This window comes from Nematocida minor (assembly GCF_024244105.1).
Source record: "Nematocida minor strain JUm1510 chromosome Unknown 7682, whole genome shotgun sequence".
NCBI classification, from domain to species: Eukaryota; Fungi; Microsporidia; genus Nematocida; species Nematocida minor.
The window spans coordinates 54,048-65,263 of NW_026250387.1; the positions used below are offsets into that span (position 1 = coordinate 54,048).

The 11,216-nt window shown below is 44.1% G+C and overlaps 7 protein-coding genes across 7 annotated transcripts; 4 read left to right on the forward strand and 3 right to left on the reverse strand.

Annotated features, from left to right (window-relative positions):
* Positions 1-10: 10 nt before the first annotated feature.
* NEMIN01_1523 (uncharacterized protein) lies at positions 11-2,869 on the forward strand (the record flags this gene model as incomplete). The annotated part of the gene is made up of 1 exon (XM_051477465.1): positions 11-2,869. The coding sequence occupies one exon, from the start codon at positions 11-13 to the stop codon at positions 2,867-2,869; it is 2,859 nt and encodes a 952-aa protein (XP_051333425.1).
* A 121-nt stretch (positions 2,870-2,990) lies between these two features.
* On the reverse strand, positions 2,991-3,308 carry NEMIN01_1524 (uncharacterized protein; the record flags this gene model as incomplete). Its single annotated transcript, XM_051477466.1, has 1 exon — positions 2,991-3,308. The coding sequence occupies one exon, from the start codon at positions 3,306-3,308 to the stop codon at positions 2,991-2,993; it is 318 nt and encodes a 105-aa protein (XP_051333426.1).
* A 189-nt stretch (positions 3,309-3,497) lies between these two features.
* Positions 3,498-5,879, reverse strand: NEMIN01_1525 (ubiquitin-protein ligase E3 A; the record flags this gene model as incomplete). Its single annotated transcript, XM_051477467.1, has 1 exon — positions 3,498-5,879. The coding sequence occupies one exon, from the start codon at positions 5,877-5,879 to the stop codon at positions 3,498-3,500; it is 2,382 nt and encodes a 793-aa protein (XP_051333427.1).
* A 142-nt stretch (positions 5,880-6,021) lies between these two features.
* Positions 6,022-7,266, forward strand: NEMIN01_1526 (26S proteasome regulatory subunit T1; the record flags this gene model as incomplete). Its single annotated transcript, XM_051477468.1, has 1 exon — positions 6,022-7,266. The coding sequence occupies one exon, from the start codon at positions 6,022-6,024 to the stop codon at positions 7,264-7,266; it is 1,245 nt and encodes a 414-aa protein (XP_051333428.1).
* A 397-nt stretch (positions 7,267-7,663) lies between these two features.
* NEMIN01_1494 (uncharacterized protein) lies at positions 7,664-7,900 on the forward strand (the record flags this gene model as incomplete). The annotated part of the gene is made up of 1 exon (XM_051477436.1): positions 7,664-7,900. One exon carries the CDS (start codon positions 7,664-7,666, stop codon positions 7,898-7,900), a length of 237 nt encoding a protein of 78 aa, XP_051333396.1.
* A 110-nt stretch (positions 7,901-8,010) lies between these two features.
* On the reverse strand, positions 8,011-9,108 carry NEMIN01_1527 (uncharacterized protein; the record flags this gene model as incomplete). Its single annotated transcript, XM_051477469.1, has 1 exon — positions 8,011-9,108. The coding sequence occupies one exon, from the start codon at positions 9,106-9,108 to the stop codon at positions 8,011-8,013; it is 1,098 nt and encodes a 365-aa protein (XP_051333429.1).
* A 15-nt stretch (positions 9,109-9,123) lies between these two features.
* NEMIN01_1528 (uncharacterized protein) lies at positions 9,124-11,216 on the forward strand (the record flags this gene model as incomplete). The annotated part of the gene is made up of 1 exon (XM_051477470.1): positions 9,124-11,216. A coding segment is annotated over one exon (2,093 nt), but the record flags the coding sequence as incomplete, so codon positions are not given.

Consider the following 11,216-nt stretch of genomic DNA (forward strand, 5'->3'; position numbering starts at 1 on the left):
CTACAATTTCATGAAATATTTTAGAGTGCCCGTGGTATACGCGGTGAGCGACTTAGTGCTTGACAGGCTGACAGGCAGCAAAGAAGCAGAGAGAATCTTGGAGAGCGCACTTACGAGACACTTCACAGATAGAAAGTACGCTCATGGAGACTTATCGGAGGAGGTGGACAGAATAATCGAAGGAGAGCTGCTGAAGGAGCTGAGCCCCGCAGATAGGAAAGATAAAAAAGAGAATAGCGATGGTAACTTCAGAGAGAGCACGCCTCAAAGGAGCAGTGCGGTGGCTGATTGTGCGGGCTTGCTGCCTACGGATGATTGCAGTTCTAATGGTCTTTCCCGTACTTCTTCTGCTCTGTCGAACATAAGTGTGCCATCAAATGATTGCAGCTTAGCAGATGCCATAGGCTCTCTGGAAATAGGGGTGGAGCGAAAAAGAAAAAAGATGCATTTAGTAAGAGAGAGTGTCCTTGATGGAATGCTGGATAGGCTGTGGATGAAAGTAGTGGAGTACTCTATTGATGGAATCTCGCCTGTTCCTCTTTCCATTGGCGTAGAGGGAGAGCACTGCGACATTGCTCTTCCTTCTTTTTTCTCGCAGGAGAGTGTTCAAGCGCAGTGCAGGAAAGTAATCGATAAGACAGTGCGCAGCAAGGTAGAAACTGGGTTCTCTTTTTCGAGCCTTTGGTCCCTGGGCAAAGCCATCATCAGTGATAAGAAAGTGCTGATAGAGAGAGCATTCTATCTGGGGCTAAGCAACAACCCGGAGAAGATGTTTGATGTGGTTTCTGAGATAATAGGAAGCGACGATAAACACCCGATTCTCTCTGAGATGATGATCAGACGAATTGTAGAGACGGGTGGTGAAATAGACAGCGAGTACTATGTCCTGGATAGCTCTGTGCCATTCATTAGCTCTCTTCGATACGCTCTAATTCTCTACAGGAATATAAAGCATCTATCACAGGAGGGAAGGAGTAAAGCTCTGTTTACGCTGGCAAGACAGTGCATGCAAATTGAGTGTGTGGATGAGCCGGGTGTTCGGGTGCTGCTGAATATAATGGCAATTAACCTGCTGGAAGAGATAGAAGAGGTAGATAGCACACAGATTATGCTGCTGATGGATGCTGCAGGGATCTTTGTCGATAAAAACTGTGCGCACTCCAGTGAGAGCGAGCTCTTCAGGGGGTATGCAAGGTGTGGATTGCATCTGTACTATCTAGCTGAAAAGCTAACTGACACTCCTACAGTGCGAGAAGAGCTGTGCAGGAGAATAGTGGAGGTATCTACGATCTTAAAAGAGCCAACTGATGCAGTGGATGAACTGGCTAAGGGAAGCAACTGGACTAAGCACCTGATAGCCATTCAAAGGTACCTTAGAGCTATGGATGATCCAGAGATAGTCATAGCAGCAGGAGATGAGGGAGCTGTCTGGGTTGATAGAAGCATAAAGACTCCACCTAGCATTACTATGAAGAGTAATTGCAAAAATGGCAGTGATGTCAGTGCTGAAAAACTGGAATTGCAGCTAGATGCAGCTAGAATAAAGTATATGGACAGAACAGTAGAGGAAAAAGACACGGTTTATTCAGGAGAGCGGGTTGTGCTTACGGTGAATATCCCTGGGGAAATACAGTGCATAAAGAGTGTCTTGCTGGAGATAGACGGGAAATTGGTTAAAATCAACAAGAATGGAAAGGTAAGAATGTCTCTGAAGAATAGCACAGCCAATAACGGTGAAAAACCTGAAGTTAGACGAGTAGCCGTTAGAAAGGTTGTAATAAAGACAGCAATTGCACACTTCATCATAAGGCTAAACAGGGATATTCTTGTGCTGCCTGAAAAGTACGTACAGCCCCAGGTCTACTACAGCAAAGAAGTATCCCCGTATGGAATGAGCAAAATAATCACAGAGGGTCTTATCTCCCGCACGGATGACGTGCTAATTACACACCCAGGGAGAACAGAAGGGTATAAGAATGTCAGAAGAAAGGTGTTTTGTGGCGTAGATTGGATGGGGCGCAGGATACAAGTTGTGACAAACCACAAGTTCATTGATTGCAAACTTCCAATTGTGTCGTACACAATAAAGAAAAATGCTGACATAGTGTATAAAGTCTCTGGATATCACAGGAAGGTAGAGGTAGTTAACGGAATAAAGAAAAAAGACAGGATAAGAGTGCTAAATAGAAGAATAGCCTCAGAAGACACGGATGACATAGTGTTCGAGGAGCAGCAGGAAGTAACAGAAATAGAAAGAGGCATTTACTCCCTAATAACACATGGCAAGTTAGAGAAAGAGTGCTCCCCAATAGAGCAAGTCATTCGATACTATTTCTACAAAAACAGCGGACTTACTAAGCTACTAAAGCCATTTAAGCCCATCGATGGAGCCAATCTCCTTGAGTCGCTTCCCATCTACACGGGTTTGTCTCCCATTCTAGTAATACACATGCGCAATACTGTTTTAGCCGTTAAAATTCCCCTGGATAAAAGCTTGGAAAAACAGTACAGTCTCCTGGGTAAATGGGAGGCCATAAGCTCTCTTAGGAGCCAGTGTCTATTTGAGTCCAAAGCGCTGCTGCTTGACCACCTGGTAACTGCGCTATCAACTGGAAGTCCAGTTGGAAGAAGCGTCAAGAGATGCGGTAAGGTGAGCAATACGAGATATTGGCATGTAAATGAAGCAGTGGTGAGGGCAAGTAAGCTGAAAGACAAAAGCTGCATAATATTCATTCAAAACCACTCAGCACACTCGAGCATTGTGGGGATCATAGGAATGAAAATAACAAATGTCCGCCCGCTGGAAACAGTTTTGTACAGGAGCAGAATGTCCATGGACGGAATGTCTATAAATATTAATAGGTTGTAGGTAATAAACATGGCACTGGCTAAATATCTTTCTCTTTGTGTTACTCTAACGGTTATTTAAATATTTATTGTCTATTCTAAGTCTCTGGAGGTTGTGTCTTGGCCTTTTCTTTAATCTGCTTCTAGAGCTCTCTAATGGTTACTATAGAATTTCCTATCTTTGTTTCTTTTTCTTCTTCTCGCTGCATGGCTGAGTCCAGCACTCTTTGCGCTATGTCTGCTCTTTCTGTTTCTCTTATTCTGTGGCTTTTTCTCTTTTCTCTCTTCGCCTCTTTCTTCTGCTCCTCGATCATTATGTAGTGCTGCTTCTTTTTTGTCTTTTTTCTTTTGCTCAGCGCTTTGAGGTAGTTTTCTCTTTCCTCAGCCACAAACTCAATTGTATCTACTTTTTCTTTGCACAGCTTTCCCTTGGTTTTGTCTTTTTTTCTGGTTTTGGCCATTTGAAAATTTTGCACTTCTGCACTATTTTTATCGTGTACACTTTTTCTGAGAACTAGTCTGCACTAAGAAAAAATAAACCATTTAATTTTACACTGCACAGAGGAGAAAATACAGAAAATAAAGAACAGAATCTCTGAAGAAACAAAGCACTGAAAAATAAGATAGCCCAATTCTCTTTTATTCGCATACTAAAGAAGGAAGAACCCCTCCGTGTGGCTTATTGCTAAGTCCAGCTTTTCTTTCAGCTTTTTCTTGTCCGAATACTCCGGAATAAGGAACGTATTGAAGCAGGTCTGAGAGGACGGCAGCCTGTCTGTATCTCCACCGTTGCGCATAAATACAAGAGCCATTCTGCTCAGGCCACCCGATGGCGCTCTATCAGTTCCCGTTACAAACCTTAAAAACTTTTTCTGCATATTTTTGTCGTACTGCTTGAATATCTCCCAAAACGACTGAACAAACGGAGAGTCTCTCCTGTACCCGTTGTAGATAGTGTACTTCTCAATCTCTTCCATGTTTACGCACTCCATGCCCCCTATCAGTATGCTCAGCTCGCACGGGAGAAGAGACCGAATAAACGTGTCTCCGCAGATGGACCACAGACCGTCTTTGATCAGGTTGAAAGCAGGCTCCAATCGCACCTCCAATATCTCTTTGCAGTACACCTCAATAAACTCTTCTAAGTTCCACGCAGTCACTCCGTACACTTTTCCATTCAGTGCGTATTCCAGTCCGAGCGATTCAATCTCCTCAGGAGACATGTCCCGCATTTGAGTCAGCGTCTGGTAGATCTTTGGCTCCACTGTTTTCAAATCATCCAGAGTGCCAGCATATCCTAGCAGCCGCTTGTAAAATACCTGCGGGAAGTAGAAGCACAGCACAGCCCCATTGTACGCAGCAAGGCCCAAAATGCTCCCAAGGATCCTGTACTGGTGCCTTCTTGCCTCCATCTCTTCGGGAGAGAAAAGCTTGAACCACAGAATGCCCCCTTCGTCTTTAAATATGTCCCATTCACCGAGCGTTTTCTGGCTGAGTATTTGGAAGAACTCTTTTTTTATTCCTCCTGAGTCTACCCCATCTTCTCCCCGAAACTTTATCTTCAGCTGCTTCCACGCCATCCCGTCTTTTATCGACTGGAGAAGCTTAAGAGAGTCCTGCACCACTGATTCACGGTGTATTTCCAGGTTTAGATACGGCGGGATCTTTCCCTCAAACAGCGATCTAAAGAACGCATCCTGCAGCTCTGCCTTCATTCTGTCTGTGTTTTCTATCTGGATAAGATCTGATTTAGCAGCCATGTCCAAAATAAAAGGGAAGTCGAATATGCTGGGCCCTCCCTCCTTGTGGTACCGAATCTCCACCTTGTAATTAAGGAGCCTGGAGAATCTGCGATTGATGAATATGGAGTGGTGGATGATTCCTGTCTCCACTGAAAACCTGTAGAGGGCTCTGAGACTCTTCAGAATTGCCAGGAGAAGTGTTCCCTCCCTCATGTTTATCACGCTCGTATTGTCGATCACAATGATCAGGCTTTTGATCAGATCTATCAGCTCATTGACACACAGCTTATTCGACCCGTAGCACAGCGTATCGCAGTGGGGATACTCGCAGTCCTCCAGGGATCCATTGCATGTTGGACACTCCTCGAGGACTCTCGCTGATATTTCCTTTCGCGGAATGCAGTTTCTGGAAATGGGGAACTCTTCTTCTTCTTTGAATCCGCACTCTGGCTGCCTGTTGTAGCTCAGCCCGCCCACCATCTTGTTGCATCCCTCCATGCACAGGAGACTCTCAGCTTTTGTTGCATCGCACAGCTTCTCTGCAGCCTCCAGGAACCTGATGAAGTATTTTTTCTCGAACTTCACGCACTCTTTCACCGCATTGAACAGTTTTACTATCCGCACAGTGGTGGGCACAGAGTACGAGACGCGCAGCCTGTTTAGCTCGTGGTAAAAAAGGCCCTGGAGCATGATTGCCGTTGACTTTGGCTTTTTTCTATGAATGATCCTTGCAAGCTCCATTTTCAAATATTCTTTTTTGGAATTTTCATCAGGGCATCTCTTTATTCGAAATTGATTTTCCCCAGAAGGCAATACCCCTGCGGAGAAGCATCCGTCTGTTCTGATCAGAGGGCTTGCAGAGTGCGACATGTGGCCGTTACTTCGGACTGATAGGTAGAAGTACTTCAGAACATTCTTAGCCATCGCCAAAGATCCTCTAGTCTGCGTCTTGTGGTCTTTCTCAGCTGTCTGCGTGTGCTGTATGTTGTTTATCTGCGGGAGGAATGACGTGCTGAGATTCGGATGGAGTCCAAGCCGCATTGTGTTCTTGTTCTCTGTCTCTGCCTCGTGGACGGTTCTCCCGTGCACAAAGTACAGCGAATCGCACGTAAAATAGTCTCCGTACTCCAGAAGTAGTCCAGCTATTTCATCAACTATTTCATCAATATCCGACAGCTTGCAGAAGATCCCCGTGCACAAGCTCCCTCCGCATCCGTTGATTATTTGGTTCTTCAGTCGCTCTGATATTTCTGACATTTCCAGTGTTCGACTGCTCTCTTTCTTTTCCATTTATAAATCCCCTTTTATTTTCTGTATAAAGATGGAGACTGATAATTCCTCTCTTGATTGGTTTATTTTAATTTCGCGCAAATTCCAAATCCAAGCTGGAAATTCAATATTTGTTTATTTGCTGGAATTTGTTTTTATTCGCATGAGAGAAGCTACAGAAGAGGCACTAAGCGAAAATGAAGTTGAGTTGATCACAAATTACGGGAAGAGCTACTACACGAACAAAATACTCGACTTGGAGAAGGAAGTCAAGGGGCTCTACGAGCGCGTCAGCTCAAAGCTTGGGCTGCGAGAGGTTGAAACGGGCCTAGCGCCTCCCATGCTCTGGAATCTGGCAAGCGACACGCAGAGAGCCAAGACGGAAAAGACTCTGCAGGTCGCCAGGTGCTGCAAAGTAATGGAGGATCCCGCAGGAAATGACAGATACATGATAAACATCAAACAAATTGCTAAGTTTATCGTGGGAAGAAGCAAGTCGCTGAACAAAGAAGACATTTCAGAGGGAATCCGAGTGGGAGTGGACAGAGTGAAGTACCAGATAATGGTCCCCCTCCCTGCAAAAATAGACAACGCAGTGACTCTGATGCAGATAGAAGAAAAGCCAGACGTAACGTACGCAGACATAGGAGGATGCGCAGAGCAGATAGAAAAAATCAAAGAAGTTGTTGAGCTGCCGCTAATGAACCCTGAAAAGTTCATCAAACTTGGGATTGATCCTCCAAAGGGCGTTCTTCTCTACGGGCCACCAGGAACAGGAAAGACGCTCTGTGCTCGGGCAGTGGCCAACAGAGCCAATGCTACGTTCATTAGAGTGATTGGCTCTGAACTAGTGCAAAAGTACGTAGGAGAGGGAGCTAGGATGGTGCGCGAGCTGTTTGAGCTTGCAAAATCGAAGAAAGCATGCATCATATTCTTCGATGAAGTAGATGCTTTTGGCAGCACAAGATTTGACGGCGGGAATAACGAGGTGCAGCGTACTATGTTGGAGCTAATCAACCAGTTGGATGGATTTGAGTCCAGGGGGAATATAAAAGTGCTGATGGCGACAAACAGGCCAGATACACTCGATCCTGCTCTGCTGCGGCCGGGAAGACTCGACAGAAAAGTTGAGTTCGCACTTCCAGATTTGGCAGGAAGAGCAGCAATCCTTAAGATCCACACAAAGCCCATGAGCGTGGAAAAAAACATTCGATACGAGCTGATAGCCCGGCTGTGCCCGAGTGCAACAGGAGCAGAGCTGCGCAGTGTGTGCACAGAGGCGGGGATGTTTGCCATCAGAGAGAGAAGAAAAGTGGCAACTGAAAAAGATTTCCTGATGGCAGTTGAGAAAGTGATCAAGGGATATGCAAAGTTCTCATCTACGCCACGGTATCTTACTTACAACTAAATAAAGATGTATTCGGAAAGGGCTAGTACACTTTTGTTTTTATTTCTGTTTTTAGAGGTGTGCGCGCTAATTTGGAGAATTAGTGCGAATATTTTTCATTTTCTGGTATCTCTGATATTTCCTTTTAGAGACTGGGAGTATCTGTTTTAAGTATCCACAGAGGCCAGTGCGTGCTGCAAATCTCTGGATAAAACCAGCCACGCTAGGGGATAGGCATCTGACCGCTCAGAAACATTTGGGAGATTCAGGAGATTGCGCGCAGGGATAATTGGCGCAGAAAAACAGTCCACTGCAACTTGGAATTTATTTGGGTAGTGCAGCGCATCAGAAAAGCCCTTTGGAAATTCAAATTTCTGTTGCATTATTTATTCAGACTCTTCCGGTCTGCAATTATTTTATGGAAAAGAAAATAAGAGTCAAAGAGCAGTCGATAGAAAGACTGAAAAAAGATGTTAAGTCGTACGAAGAGGAAATGTCGCAGCTGGAGAAAGAAAAACAGAGCGCAGAAGGAAAGGAAGACAACTACTACGTGCTAAGAATGATAGAGCAGAGAAGAGAAGAAACAGAAAAGGCGCTGGAGAGCACAAAGGCCATTCTTGCAAAGACCGAGCAGGAGCTGGAAAGCATCAAATAAAAAGAATGAATTTAAACACTTTTTATTAAGTATTTGCGTAGTAGTAAAACCGTTATTTCATCTAGTTAGCTAAATAATGGTCAGATAAGATAAGATTTCCATCTAGGGAATTATTTTCTCTGGGCGGCTGCTTCTTTTCTGTTTCTTTTTTCTATTCTATCTATCTTTGAAGGCTTCTTCTTTATTCCCTTCTCTAAGAACTCTTTGCTCTCCATGGCGTACTCTGCTTTCATTTTGTATCCAAACTCTCTGTGCAGCCCCTTTTGCTCCTTTAGGAAAGTCTCTGCGTCTTCTGGGAATTTAAAAGTAACAAAGCAGTATCCAGGGTTTCTCTTTGCTGCGTTGGCTGTCAAGTTGACGCCTCTCAGCTTCACTTTCTTTTCGTGCTTTGCCTGGAAGTATTCTTCAATTGCTTTTGATAGGGTTTTTCTGGTGAGTTTCTTGTCCATGTGCGAGATGTGCACTCTGCAGGTGCTCAGCTTTTCAGGGTCTCTTGGCTCCAGCCTTCCCTCCTTTCTGTCTTTTATGTTTTTTTCTCTTTGTATCTCTTTTTCTTCTTTTTCCTGCTCTTTTCTTCTGAGAGCTTCTGGAGAGATGTACTTCAGCACTACAAGAACTCTGTCATTAAGAACCACCTGGCTCTTGAGGGCTTCCTTGCAGCTGCTTGCGTCTTTGAAGAGAACGAATGCTCTTCCTGTTGGAGCACCTGTCTCCTTGTTGACTACGAGGGTGCACTGCTCTACCTCACCGTACTGTGCGAATACCTCTACTATTTCATCCTCTGTGTCTTTGAATGAAATGTTTGTGATGAACAAAGTTCTGTCTTCTTCGCCTTCTGGGAGCTTTCTTCTCTGGGTGTTTTCGAACTCAATGCGTCTCTGTCTTCCTTTGCTGTTCTCGTCTGCGGCGCCTTCAAACTTCTGCTTTGCTTTGAACACCTCCTTGTCGTGCAGCTGGGACACTTTGATTTCTCTTCCTTTGATTTCAGTGCTGTCGAGTGTCTTGATGAATCTGTTGACATCGCTGCTGTTTTCGCACTGGATGAACATTGCACCGGTGGCGACTCCGTTTTTTGTGTGTCTTTCCACGCCCACTGCTCCTCTGAAGTGTTTTAGCACTTCTTCGTCTGAAATGTTGAATGGCATATTTGTGGCTATCACTCTGTGCTTCTTGTTGTACGCTGTGGTCTTTTCTGGCTCTGACGGCATGATAAAATTTTTCACATGAATGAACTTAATAAACTATGTAGCATAAAATACGTCACCAACAGGATAGTGAAGGAGCGCGCAGAAATAGGCGAGTACTATGCAAGGCGCCTGGTGTGCGAGATAGAGTACTCCAATAAAGACGAAATATGGATGATACTGTGCGTGCTGAAAGATAAAGATAAGACAGCAGAGAGCACCATACTTAAAAATATAATACAAAAATCAATAGAGAATGGAAAAATAGTCGTAAGCCAATACAAAGTCTTCCTGGGAGTGGTTGAAGGGCTGCCTAGCAATGAAAAGCTCATGGGCAGCTTGCTGAGTAAGCTGGAAGAGGGCATAGTGGCCAAAGAGACGAGAAAGTATCTCAAGTCAAAAGACGATGCATCAATGCAGATACTCTCTTATTTAGCACAGGAAGTTGAAACATCCCACGCCTTCTACCAAAGCCTCCTTCCTTTTCTTCCATACTATCTCTCCCTCCAAAAGATAGCAGCTATTCGCTTAGTGGGCAATATTCTCAGCAAGCTTCCTCCTGAAGAGATGGAGAGAGTAGTGGAGTCTTGCTATAAAAACGAGTATCTGTACAGCCTGTCGTGTGCGGCTTCTCTTGTTTTTGTGGTTCTGCAGAGAGGAGATATAAAGTCAGTAAGTCCTGTCATATCCTATCTACTTCGCAGAGACATCAAAAGCATTTTAAATCGGTTGGTGAAGTATAGATCCTTTCATCTGTCGCTGTATGTGCTGGCAGGAGGCATGCTGTACTGTGCGGGAGAGCTAGACCAGAAATACATACAGGAAGTTGAGAAATTATACTGCACTGATGATTGCTATGCAGTCTCGCAGTGTCTGGAGCCAGTTCTTAGGATGTCAAAAGGATGCAATAGAGAGACTCTGTGCAATTTGCTGATATCATTGGTAGCCCGCGGAAAACAGATGAATAAATGGCTGGTTAGTGCTCTGGATCTGGTAGAAATAGAGAATATCAGCCAAGAAACTGCTGCATCAGTTATAAAGATGATGCTATGCAATAGAAAGGATGCTAGCATAAGCCTTGTTAAGAAATGGATAGATGGAAGTAAGACACAAAGCATCTTCTCAAGGATCATTTTATCACAGACGAAGCTGGAAGAATACTTCAGCCTAGTGGACACTGAAGATCTCACAGAGCGAGAGAAAAGCATTTACCACAAACAGATCTTAAGAATAATAAAAACCAGGCCGTGCTCAGAGCTGCGTATGCTGATAGGAAGACTGACTATGCTTGACACACGGATAAAACAGAAAATAGTGGAAGAAATAAAAAGTAGGATAATCAGTGAGAATACAACAAAAAAAGAAAGAACTTGTCTGATGGGCCTGATGATAAAAGTGCTGGAGAGTGAAGAAGTGCCTGAGCTGTTGGAGGTAGACATTCCGAGAGAAAAAAGAGCAAACATAGCACTGTACTACGAGATACTTAAAATACAGAACAGAAGAGAAGAGATACGAAAAGAAGAAATCCTGTACAAGATAAAAACAGAAACACACTTTAAAAAAGGAATGAAGCTGTACTATTGCGGCCTGCAGAGCTTTCCTGATGTATTTAGCACATTTTACGGCGAGATATACGAAGAGCTAAGAAAGAACATTCTGGGAAGAAAAGTAAAGATGTTCAAAAATGCATTCCGAGTGCTCCAGTATGGAATAGCTCACATAAAATCAGGGACATCCATTAACTACAATGAAATATTCACAGATGAAACTGTGCTGTGGATTTACAGAACAAAAGAGCTAGTTGCCTCTCTGAACGAGTTCCTCAAGGCAATTAGAGTCTATTCAGAGAAGAATCCAGCACAGTGCAGGGCATCAATAGAATACATTAACCGACACAGCACTGTGCGATACACAATCATCCAATGTAGCACAATACTGCACAATATATCTTTGGCACAGATCAGCTCACAAACAGCTAGCACAGATAGCGTTAGCTTAGATGAGAAAAGTATTCCAAAGATCACAGATCGAGTTCTATCAAACATAATTGCCACAGTGAGCATGCACCAAGACCCAAACCTTCTTCTTCCGCTGGTGGCAGGAGCTGCATCCAGTGTATCCTTTGGAATGTG